Here is a 13247-nt window from a genome sequence, read left to right as displayed (position 1 = left end):
ACGATGTAAACCTAAACTAGACCGCTGCCACCTCTTCAAAAATGCATTCACAAAAATTAAATTATTGACGGAACACAATCAATTTCAAGCAAGGAAATTGAATTTACTCATAGGAAGTAACAATTCAGTTCTATCTTTTGATAGAAATAAGAAATACAATGTTCAAAATGCTGGATGGGTGCAGCCATCTTTCGAAATAATGACAGTGAGGAGTCGTGGAGAGGCGCTGCCCATCTTTTGACTCCAATGGGTTAACATTAAAATGTGATTCTGCGCTATTATCGTAGCACTGAAATATTGTTATGAAGTGGAATCTTTGTTCTTTTGTGACAAATCATATTGGATGTGTCTTATATGCAAGAATTTAACTTTTTAATTTTCCTTGTCATTGAAGGCCAGATAGGTCTATTATGCGAAGGGGTCTAATACAGTAATTAGTGGGAAAAAAATAAAAAAAACACCCAACAACCTCAAATCAATGGATAGTACTAACCCTTCAGGTGGTTGCCGTGAGTGCGTAGCAATACGAGCTAGTACCTCTATTGTATGGTACAGATCGTTCTCAGTCACAGTCGTATTGTTACGTTCATCCACAAGGTAAGTCTGAACCAACTGCATTGCAAATGCTACTGCTACATAATTCATGCCATTCTCCATAGCATGGGCCAAGTGAAGGTCATACTGCTGCATGTTGACTAGGTGAGCACGAATCAGACAATCCACAGCATCCAGATTATACCGATACTCTTCTCGACACTCAATTAGACACCTGAAAAAAATTTATCTCCATTAATGTCGCTAATAAGGCAAATAATAGTGCTCAAACATGACAGTTAAAAGATTTATAGAAGTCTCTTCAATTATGGAAGACATACAATGAATAAACATAAGCATAGATGACCTAATTCCTTTAGTAGCAACTCATTATGTTAATAAAAAAACCATCAATGTTGTCGTATAAGTAAACAGTGAATTTATTTAACCCTCAATTTGTGAGGTGCAGTCTTCTAGACTTCTGAAGATTAAATACAGTAAAACCTTGTCAAGACATTTCTGCAGAGGACAAGGAAAAAGAACGTGTTGAGCGAGAAAACATACAAATGAATACACTACACAAATAAAAACTATCCAACCTGGATATGGAAACACTAGATACGATTTTTTCTGACATGACGGCATTTTACGCCGTGTATCCGGGGATACAGTGAAAACTATATCTACCATTCCTAAATATGAGAGGATAATGGGAATTATAACAAAAAAGTGCACTGAAAGGTGTGAAAAACATCAGGCAACAAAAATATGAAAACATTTGCACGGGGGAGGGGGGCATGAAAATTATTATTGCAGATCGCACTCTTTCTTAAACAAAAGGTAGTAGAAGCTGCTTATTTAGGACCAGTGGGTTATTAAAGATTATTTTCTGGTCACACTCTTAGACAAATTTGAAGTTACACTCAACCATATGCGACCTGTGACTGCGGATACAATTTTGAAACGTCAATTCGACCAACTCGAATGATTAAGTCGAAACTCAAAGGTGCAAGTTTTATGCCACCTCTGCACGCTTAAAGATTCGGGTGCTAGTCCACCATCAGATAGATTTTAAAAGTTGTCTTCATTAGCAAGAAATTTCACAACATTTTCCGAATCCATAACTAGGCTGTCAGAAGACGTATATACACCATGCTAGTCAACTTCAGACAATTATGGTCCCAATCCAGATGTAGGCTATCAGACGACAAATATACGCTACCTTTCACTGTACCACTCAACACAAAATCAATTTTTGATTTCAGAATGGAATGTGATATACAAGCACAAACAGGCTCACTGTGTTCTTCAGCAATTTCCCTGCTAACTGGCAAGCCAAACTGAACATTCCTGGGGCTAACGGCTTGCTTCCCGAAGGTGCAACTTATCCTGTGAAGTTCAGCAATCCAATGCCTTTTCTCGTTATCACACAACTGTAGCGAGGGCTCTTTCTTACCCGAGTTGGAAATCACGTTCCTTCCACAAGGGATGACAAATAACATTTTCAGGGCTAGGAAAAACGTGATATTACTAAGTGGTAACAACGAAAATTCATGATGTGATAAGAGAGGTATTTTTTTATAGATTTAATATGATGAGGACTTAATTTATGTTGTGTTAAGCGGGAACGCATGTTAATGAGGAACGCACTATCGAGGTTCCACTGTATATTCACCTATGCAGTTCGTATTAATTAGACATTAGATTTGAATGCAAATGCATACTTTGTTTGCTGATATGTAGACCTCCAAAATAAAAAAGGAAGTGTGTTTGAAGGTGAAATTGAACAAATGATTAACATTTTCATATATTTGAGATTAGTACATGCATTTCAAATTTTGGATTTACTGTACTGGGCATGTTTTTGACCTTTATTATGCATATTTTAACAGGTTTTAAAAGCAGTCTAAAAAAAAAAAAAAAAAAAAAAAAAAAAAAAAAAAAAAAAAAAAAAAAAAAAAAAAAATTAAATAATGCTATGAACTCTTTTGGCAATGAAATGGTTCAAAGGGAACTGGCACTTACCAATCATACCAGCTACAATCAATCAATAAGCTAGAAACACATGGGTTACATCTTGGCGATTCGCTGGACATTATGAAGAAGTGTGAACTAATCTCAGAAAACCTCAGATTTCATCTGCAAACAAAATATCATGATGTCCTTAAACGAAATCCGGGCTACAACATCATGGTAACAATAAACAAATATTTGGCTGGTAATGATAATGCAGATGTCGCTGTCTTGAGCTTCTTTGGAAAGCCTGAAGGCCTTCCTTAATGATGCGCAACATCATTCATGGAGGAATTTTCAGTAATACCATTTTTCTTTGCTTGCGGAGCAGATTACTCTGAATTCTCTACGTGATAGTTTTGATGACTGCTGGTGTTCTGGTATCATGTGGACAACCGCTTCCAGTTCTGTCATTGTGTCTTGTGTATCGTTTAATGGTTCGATACACAAATTTCCTTGTTAACTGCAGAGGTTGCAACAAGTAAAATAATCTCCACTGGAGTCTTGTTACACTTGTGTAACAAAATCACAGATAAGCAGATCTTTTTCATTCTTTACTCCATGTTTACTAAATGGTGGCTGAACTTTATCTGCATGGAAGCAGGAGCTGCGAGTACAATGTAGCTTTGTTAAGCATCAAAATACAGGCGTGCCAACCTAACACGTTCTTAATTCAAATAGAGAAAAGAATTTGAATTGTAATTGTCCTTCAATATGGATCATTTTGAAAACTGTAGCTAACATGTTCTGGCGACTTCCGAAAACTAAGAAGAAAACTTATGGTAGGATTAAGTAGAAAAAGCCATTTTCTAGAATTCCCAAATAGTAATGGATTTTGTACCCATGTAGATTCACAAAACCTTGATAAAATTGGTGTCTGCCACACTAAAAACTGTTGTACCTGTTGAAATATGTAAAAAAAATTAAACTAATTACATTTTAACATACTCTGTGCTTCATGTTTACACTACTACAAGTGTAATGCTATGTGGCAAATCATTTTCTCAATTACTTAATCATTTGACATTTGTGACTATCAGTAAGAATAATCCATTGACAGACTCTGTGACCTTGTACACATTCCCAGATCAATATGACCTCTTCCTGTTTTCTTTTATACACTTTTGACATTTCACGAATAATAATAATCATCATAATAATCATAATAATAATCATCATCGTTGACCATCTTCAGCTGCTTGGGTGTGATATACGAGTCCCCTCCATCTTTGTCCATGAACCATTGTTCTCTCGTAATCTTCTCCCAATATTGTCCTTTCTCCTTAACATCTTTCTTCACCAGACCAATCCAATTTGCTCTGGGTCTGCCAACTGATCTTTTTCCTTTTACTTCTCTTTCATATTCTCTTTTTGCAGTCTTGCTTGCACTCATCCTTCATACAAGGCCAAGTCATTTCAGTCTTGCTTTCTGGATCCTCTGTAGAATGAGAATCTCTCATTCCCACCTCCTCTTGGACTTTTTCGTTCCTGAACTACTTCTTCCTGGTCTTCTGTATCATGGTGCGTAGGAACGTCATTTTTGCAGCTTGGAGTTTTGATTGTCTTGTCTCGTTAACGTGGGAGTTTCCAAGCTATACGTGAGGATGGGAGTATAATATGATTCATATGTCATCTTAGCTTTCAATAATACTGAAGTTTATTTAACATTACGCTAAACCCTAGGGGCTACACTTGAGTAACCTAAGGTCTGTTACAGAGGAAGAATTTGTTAGGTTCTGTGGACAGATGTAGGGGTTTCATTCATTTTTCTTAGAATCTAAAATTATTTGTTTCCAAAGTTTCAAAACGTAGTCCCTCTAAACATAGGAAAAGTGATAAACAGTACAGGATTCCACATATTAATTTTATGTTGAGATTTAAGATATCAATAACAATCATATCCTTTTCCAATTCATACAATGACATAAGAAATACACATGTCATTGTTTACAACAGCATAATACTAAGCAGGGCTTCCTACAGAATAAATATAACCAACTTCCATAATCAAGTTCAGTGCTAAGGCACTGAGAATGTTGTTATACAACTTTTAAATTACTTAAAAGAGTTAGACCAGTAATCATAGCAGAATAATATTTATTAGTGTATACCTTGTCACTTGCTTATTCGTCCATTGAATGCCATAAGCTCGATGATCCTGGAGGGACTTCAGAACTCTGATATGCATGTCTCGGTACCTAATCATATAGTCATGATCACCAGATAACTGTGTCAACCCATCTAGCAAGCCTTCCACTGCCTATGAACAGGAAAAATCAGGTAAATCTACAAAACTGTAAGTTATTCTGTTAGAATCATGTTACATTCAACACAAAAAACTACTATGTTGTAATTAATACATTCAACTTCCACTGCACAATCCTAAGTTGTGAGTTTCTGCAGAAATAACTCACAAGACATTCAAGAAAAACAATTACGAACTTTCCACAATCTGAGGAGAAACAGAAGAGACATGTCAGAGAAACACATTATCATACATCTCAGCAATTAAGGACAGAAATGATTTTAAGTGTCACAACATCAAGACCATCTTTACAACAAAGAAAATATCCAAACAGTTATGCTCAGCTAAAGATCCTTCCTCCAGTGCAGGTGTGCACACCATATTCTTTGTTCTTTGATGTGTTTGCAAATGGTGGAGCATGTTCTCTCTTTCTTCAAACATGAAATGAAATTTGAGGAACTAAAGTTTTAGCTACTACCCACTACTATCATAGTTATTTCTACCGAGAATGTGTGGAGATAATGAAATGTGACACGTGTTTCAACAGGAAAGAAGAAGGACTACAGATTACCAGAGTTTGCCAACCGCTCCTTGCCACCAGACAACAACCGAATAATCACACAGCCATATCAAGCAGATCCTGGAAACAATATGAGAATGAGACAAGTCGATGCTGTTTCTAACCACAGTCTTCTTGCGGTTATAAAAGTACATGCATCTGCCTTATTCATCAGTAAAAAGTAACATAAGCAGGCACACATATGAAAATGTCCATGCTTGTAACACAATTTCAATGTCAGGAGATAAGAAATACATGAGATAACAACGGTGGTTGGACTGAAACTTAAGAGTTGAATGCTATGAGTCATTACTGCTTGTATATGAGTATATTTCATCCTTGTGCACAGTTTCAACAGAGACAATGTTGGAGATGGTTGTGATCTGCATCATTATTCTGTTATAATCATGTAACATTCAACACACAAATCTACTATGCTGTAATTTAATACATACAACTTTATTTACTGGTCTCCATACAATAACATTTTACGACATTACTATTTGCTATAGTTCGTTGTGTGGGTGACTAGTCACATCCTAGTTTATGAAAACGGGCAACGGTCTTGAGAGTTGGGATACCAGTTGCTACGGAATGGGAGTGGGCATCTCGGAAATATTCTGAGTGCATAAGACACATTTTTTTAGACCTTTAAAATAGGCCTCAAATATTTGTAGTGCTATTTCTTCCGAAGAATTATGTGCTGTCCTTTAACTTCCAAGATCTTTGTGGCATGCACTTCTTTTGATATTCCAAGAACTTTGCTGAGCCAGAATAATATGAAAATAAAATTATTTCCTTTCACAGATTTGTGGCTCAACAATAAAAACACCCAGGTACAGATAGTGAACATGGATGAAACACCACTCACATTTTAACGTACACTCAAAAATGACTGTTGCCGAGAAAGGTGAAAAAGGTGTTAGTGAAAACAAGTGGACATGAAAAACACACTACACTGTAGTACTTGATGTTGTGCTGATGGTATTAAGCTACTGCCGATGATAATGTTCAAGTGAAAGACTCGGCCTAAGGATAAAACACCATCAAGCAAAAATTCCAACAGTGCAATACTGAATTGTCTGTTATCCAAAGAGGACAAACATCTCAACTACAGGTGCTTGACATTTCATAACACAAACCTTTTAAAGTGTACATGCGAGAAGAATGGAAGAAATGGCTGATGGATACCAGTGTTCATTACGAGATGCTAACCGGGGCTCTGAAGCAATCTACTATCACACATGTATACGAGTGGGTGCATCATGGTTGCATGTGACTGAATAGATTGTCATCTTTTCTTAAGTGTGGCATCAGTATTGCCTGAGGATCATTTTTTGTACCATAAGGAGGATGAAGAAGAAGAAACAGACATAGATGGTAACGATGATGTGAGAGTAGATTTAGATGGCAATGGCACGGATTTTGCATCTTTCTAAAAAGTCAATGCACTGTTCAAAAGCTATTACAGTATTTTTATTTTTAAATTACAGGCATTCTTTTACTTTCAGTTCCCCCCCCGAAAATGTGTTTAAAATGTTGACGTACGTCTTATACACCTTAAAGTACGATATATATTTTTCGCAACCTTAGTTTAAACACGATAAGGAGTTTTATAATGCAAATTTCTAATTATTGTATAAATTTTTACCTTCTGAAGGAGGGAGACAGCTGACATAACATCCCTTGAACTTCTAGCTATGAGGAGAGCCTCCATTAAACTGTGTAGATTATTCAGTTGACAGTTGTTCGATGACATCACTGTTTGCGTGCCCATTATAGACTGCAGATACCGCTCAAGTTCTGTTACCAATTTCTCGTAGATCTGAGCAAGTTCATCTGTGCCGTAAGTCTGTAAGAGGATACATTAATGAGGAAACAAGAAAATCAACATTTGTATTCAGAGAACATGGAATTATTTAATAAACTACAAAGTCACTTATGATAAAACAAAAGTTATGACAGTTCAATACAGATTCTGTTAATCACTGTACATTACTTGCAACTGGTTACAAACTTATCATCAACCTTGTCCACTTCAAACAAAGTAAGATTTCTCAGAGAACTGATCCCAAGCTAGGTGGGCAGGAAACAACCATGCCAACTCCTTGGCTGCGACAGGGAATAAAATGGCCATTATTTACAGCAAGAAACCAACTTTTTAAAACGAGTATTGCACTAGGTGGGCAGGAATTAACAAGGCATTCACCTTTAATATCAACAGAATCACAATGAAAATAGTATACATACATATGTCATTAAATAAGATTTTAATATCCACAGAGTCACAATGAAAATAGTGTGTACGTATACTCATTAAATAGGATTTCAACTTTTGTGCATCGGTAGTACAAGTGGAGGTCAAGAGAGAGAGTATGGAGCTGATATGTTCAGGAGCAAGCACAGATTACTGAATGCTATGAAATGTGGAGTTCCATTTTCTTGCTCAGGAATGATGCTGTATGGTGACCAGAAGGAATGAAACAATCCGCCCGGAGACAATAAAGAAGTGTCACTTGAAGCTGCTGACAATAAGTTTGGTTTAGGATTCAGGAATAAGTGGCCGCCCTTCCACGTCCCAGTCTCGAGGAAAACAAGACGACAGTGCAGAAATGTACAATCTCAGCCCAGCTAAATCAACTTGTCAGACAGCTTGTGAAAGGGCAGTCTCAAGTTACAGGATAAGTAAGGTATTAAAGGAAGAACTGAATTTCTACCCATGGAAATCCCATCACCTGCAAGATCAAACATCTAAAGACTGTGACCGCAGAATGGAGTATCAAGGTACAACCCCAGCATTTGCCTGATATGAAAATGGGAAACCATGGAAAACCATCTTCAGGGCTGCCGAGAGTGGAATTCATACTCACCATCTCCCGAATGCAAGCTCATGCCACCCGACCTCAACCACATGCCCAACTCGCTCAGTAATTTTGAATTTTGGGTAATAGGCTGTTGGTAGATTTCCTTGCAGATGACGTTAGTTGTTTTTCCTCCTGACGTATACATGCAGCTAAGTGTGATATTTTCCCAAGGCCCTCTGGGCCACTTGCCCATCAGTTCACTAGCTTCTCTCCATGTGATATTTAACATATTCCTGTGCTTTCAATAAAACAATAACTTCTATACCGTACATAAAAATTACCGCATAAAATGTCAAATATATTATTTTTTACCTTGGTACAATTGCTAAGGTGAATAATTCATTCATTTTGATAAGGATAAAGTGATTAATTCGAAAATGTGTCTACCCATTATACCCGTTTTTCCGATACAGGGTCGGGGATGAGGTAAGATGAATTTATACGGCATGTTTTTACGGCCGGATGCCCTTCCCGATGCCAACCTCAGTTGAGGAGCTAATGAAGACTAAATGAATGACTGAAAGAAGTTGTGGCCTATGAATGGAAACTATCTCAGCATTTCTCTGGAAGTGAAAATGGGAAACCAAATAAAACTATTCTCAGGACAGCCAACGGTGGGGATCGAACTCACTCATCTCCTGATAAAGAGCTTGGCTCCATAGCTGTAGTGCGTTAACATGTGTGACCATTCTGCTGGATTGATTCATCTCAAAATCTCAAAATACAGCTTCTAATTTTAAGGTTGACCGTTTATTGCAAGCTATAATATAACACTAACCGAGGGCTACCGTTTACTGTATAGAGTCCTTGGCTGTAGCATAATGATTAGCAGTATCAGGTGCCACCCAAAAAGGCCGTTTTGATTTCTGGTACTGCCAGAGATTTAAGAATGGTAGGATGGCTGGTATGTGGTTAGAATGGTACATGCAGCTCACCTCTACCATTGGTGTGTCTTAAAAGTGCCCTGTCACCTTGTGGACAAGAACACAAGTTTAGTTGAGTTGACTTTTACACATAGATACACATCATCACAAGATTTCTTTTCTTGTAGCTATGTTATATGCTCAAAAATACACATACTTGGGGTCTATAACAGATGGTTTATACATCATAAGCAAAAAAAGCACTCTGAAGGTAGTTTTTTCTTGGTCATTCTTGAAAATCACACTGAATTCCATAATTGTTGGTTCTAGGGTTTAGTCCACAGAACAGAGGCAGGTAGTATTTTTTAAAATAATGTTCCCATTACTGTGGCACAGAAACAAAATGGATACTACAAAAACAGCTTCAGTCTGACGTACCCCGTAAAGTGGGGAGAGGGTGCTAGGAATCCCTCTGAAGACAATTAGGGCTAAGTTTCAAATTCACAATAAAAGATCAAAAGTTGCCACACTTTTTTTTTTTTTTGCTAGTTGCTTTACGTTGCACCGACACAGATAGGTCTTATGGCGACGATGGGACAAGAAAGGGCTAGGAGTGGGAAGGAAGCGGCCATGGCCTTAATTAAGGTACAGCCCCAGCATTTGCCTGGTGTGAAAAGGGGAAACCATGGAAAACCATTTTCAGGGCTGCCGACAGTGGGGTTCGAACCTACTATCTCTCGAATACTGGATACTGGCCGCACTTAAGTGACTGCAGCTATCGAGCTCGGTAAAAGTTGCCACATGGAATGTGCAAAGTTTGTATATGGCTGGAGATTTGGGCCTCATGAAGTTAGATGGCCTGCATCACTGACACAAAAGACTAAACCTGGAGTCATCCTATATTACTCTGGTGGTGGTGATGATTTCGAACGTCAACATAGAGTAGCTGTGCTCCTCTGTCCTGTTAGGGTGAAGTCAGTCACCAATTTCATTTTCCTTGGAGATCACCCATGGACTAGGAAGATCATTGTCAGGAACCAGATAAGACTTCGCTCTCATTAAAACACAACCAAGAACCGTTCGAGGAAGCGGCTAAAACCGACCCTGGTTTGGACGTTGATAGTAACCACAATTCTGTCGTCATGGATGAACTACATTGCTTTGATATAGAGAGATTTGACAACCTTAAGGCACGAGCTCAAACAACTTTGAAGTTTGAAGAGCAGATGAGTACAGTAAATAGTTCAGAAGCACTTGACATTGAATCACAGTGGAGTGTCCTAAAGATCGTACGCATCATCACAACATACGGAAGAAAAGACAGAAAGGATAGAAATCAGCATGAAGAGTTGCACAGGACAGCATGAGGAAAATGCAGCGAGGCAAAAGAATTTTGGCTGGTGGAAAGATGAAGAGAAACAGAATATCTCCAGAAGAAACAAGACTAGTTTAACCTTCATAAGAAAATCAAGTAACTTGTGGGAAAATATCACAAGCCATATAAAGCTATACCGAGGGATGCCAACAGTATTACCTTGGTGGGAGCTGAAGAAAAGCTAAAGTGCTGAAACAAGTATGTTGAGAAACTATTTAAAGATCTGTGCCCAAACAAATGGAAATGCAATGAAGCAAGTTTTGAGATAACATGATGATGATGCTTGTTGTTTAAAGGGGTCTAACATCTAGGTCATCGGCCCCTAATGGTACGAAATGAGACAAAATGCAATGCCAAGATAAAAGTACAAAATCCTCCACTGACCAGAATTCAAAACATGAAGACGAAGAATGATGGATGGATATGTACTTAAAACAATCAGTGGAGCCGACCCAAAATGACTCAGTCACAGAAACTGACGTAAAACACTATTATTCCTGGCCAAGGGACTGCTTCAATAGCACAATACTCAATCGATGATGTTTGCAGTCTAAAGGGGTCCAGAATCCAGGTCATCGGCCCCTCATAATGGTATTTATCAGTAGGAAAGTAGAACCATGGTATTTGTCATGGTGCGGTACTAATCATAAGTAGCTTAGACTAGCGGTATTCCACACATTATGGTGCTACTCACAGGTAATGAAATTCGGACATGTAATACAGATCTATGGTGTTTCGCATATTACGGCGCCATTTATAGGCAACGCAAACCTATGGTTTTCATCATATAAGTGTACTAACCACAGGGACTCATACTATCCCGTGGTGTTCCTTATATAGTGGGTACTAATATAGGCAAGCCAGAACCATAGTGTCGCTAATGTAGTGGTACTAATCACAGGTACTGTAAAAGCTTGACCGCATGGTGCTCCTGAGTGCTACTAATCACAAACCTATTTGGTACGTAACATAGTGGTACTACGCGCAAGTAAAAGCGACCCATGGTGTTTCCCACGTGGTGGTACTAAGCACAAGTAGTTTCCTGGTTCTAAGACAATCATCCCTTGGTCGCCCCAGGGTATACCGTGGGTGTATTCTTCATCTGCGTCCCCCACCCACAGGGGGTTTTTAGATAACAAAAGAGGAAGTAAGTTATTGTATGTAATAGAGGCCTAGACCTGCTTACTGCACTATTCAACAGAGTATGTTATGCTGAGAGAATTCTACGTGACTGGTTGAGATAAACTTTTCCTACCCTATTACATTGCGATCATTGCATGATTAGCGTCATGCCCCATGTTTTAAAGGTATTCTTACATATCATCCACATGTGTATCTATGCAAAACGTGAACACCAAGCAGGTCTTACCCAGTTTGGCTTAAGAAATTGGGAACTTGAGAGTATCTTTTCTAAGTGAATATTTTGGCTCAAAGACGCCTGGATACGAATGTCCAAGTGTACACACAATTCATGGATTACCAAAAAGCTTTCAGTTACGTATCTCATGAAAAAGTTGTAGACATTCAAGAATTGACTGGTGCCTATCTACATTCATCATTGATTCCAGTAGAGGTCAAGATAGAGGGAGCAACAACTGAGGAGGTAGCTATATGGAGAAGTGTGCAACAGGGCTGTATCCTGTACCCTCTCCTTTTTAATATCTACTAGGATGCTGTGTTCACAAAAGCAGTCGAAGGTGATAAAGCAGCGTTGACAAGATGCAACATTTCAACAGCTCAATTGTATACATTTACTAGTAAACCTGATACTGAAGTATGTATGCCATAAAATACAGTATTAAATTTCATAAAGCTTAGCTTGTACACTACATTATGAACATCGCTTCTTTATTTTATGAATAATATGAGTAATTTTTGTCTGTCTTTTCCTACCTGTCCATTACCCACTTTCTTAATTGCATTCTACATTCATAATTTGCACCACAATTACACTGAGTCTTCACCCCGATTTGTAGAACAAGTTCACAACTGCGAAGGCTTCTAAAGTATCACTGAACGTTTGGATAGGCACTTCAGACTTTTCTTCTTCTTCCTCTTCATGGCCACTGTGGATCTAACTTCACTTACAATATCATTGTTTGTGCCTCCATTGTAACTAAGCCATCTTCCATTGTTACATATCTTTCATAGTCACACTGATTTAGAATATCGGCCTATTCTTAGCAGTAAGTCAGATAACAGCAAATTATTATCACTGTGATCATCTTGAGCAGCATTTATTTCTTTGGTTGATGAATGTATAAATTTAACACCAAGCACAGAAATGAAAAAAAGACTAATTGTGTGATATTCTATTTTGGCACCCATAGATTTCACTTTACAGTGTTACGATATTCTTATTGTTCTGCTAACTGCACTTGTCAGTCAATAGATATTCCTGAAACACTGATTTGATATTCCATAGAGTTCTGAGAGAGAGAGAAAAAAAAAATGTATTTTTATTTAGCTGTTTAATGTCACATTAACTTGGATAGGTCTTTAGTGACCAAGTATAGAAAAGTACTAGGACTAGGAAGGAAGTAACCATTATTTTAGGTACAGCCAGAGTATTTGCCTCGTTTAGCAATGGGAAACTATGGTAAGCCACCTTCAGGGTTGCCGATGATGAGATTTGAACTCACTATCTCCCAAATGCAAGCTCATGGCTTCTGGGGGCCATACTGCAGAGCCAACTTGACCAGTCCCGGTGAAGATGTTCTTGATTCTGAGAAACCCTGTTAGATGGGAAATACTAATCAGTGATGGACACAACTTCGTTATATTGCGGCTGTGT

General features: G+C 38.1%; 1 protein-coding gene across 7 annotated transcripts in view; it reads right to left on the bottom strand.

Annotated features, from left to right (window-relative positions):
• Nucleotides 1-13247, bottom strand: part of Not1 (CCR4-NOT transcription complex subunit 1) — a 403150-nt gene that overhangs the window by 95058 nt on the left and 294845 nt on the right. For all 7 annotated transcript variants that reach the window (XM_067156230.2, XM_067156231.2, XM_067156233.2 and 4 more), the window contains exons 27-29: nucleotides 7003-7203; nucleotides 4659-4807; nucleotides 494-769 (exon numbers count right to left, since the gene is read on the bottom strand). In XM_067156230.2, the coding sequence (XP_067012331.2) occupies nucleotides 494-769; nucleotides 4659-4807; nucleotides 7003-7203 (626 nt within the window). The remainder of the gene's footprint in view (nucleotides 1-493; nucleotides 770-4658; nucleotides 4808-7002; nucleotides 7204-13247) is intronic.

Source organism: Anabrus simplex, chromosome 12, assembly GCF_040414725.1.
Source record: "Anabrus simplex isolate iqAnaSimp1 chromosome 12, ASM4041472v1, whole genome shotgun sequence".
Classification (NCBI taxonomy): domain Eukaryota; kingdom Metazoa; phylum Arthropoda; class Insecta; order Orthoptera; family Tettigoniidae; genus Anabrus; species Anabrus simplex.
The sequence above is the reverse complement of the archived record's forward strand: the minus strand, read 5'-3'. Positions and strand labels throughout refer to the sequence as shown.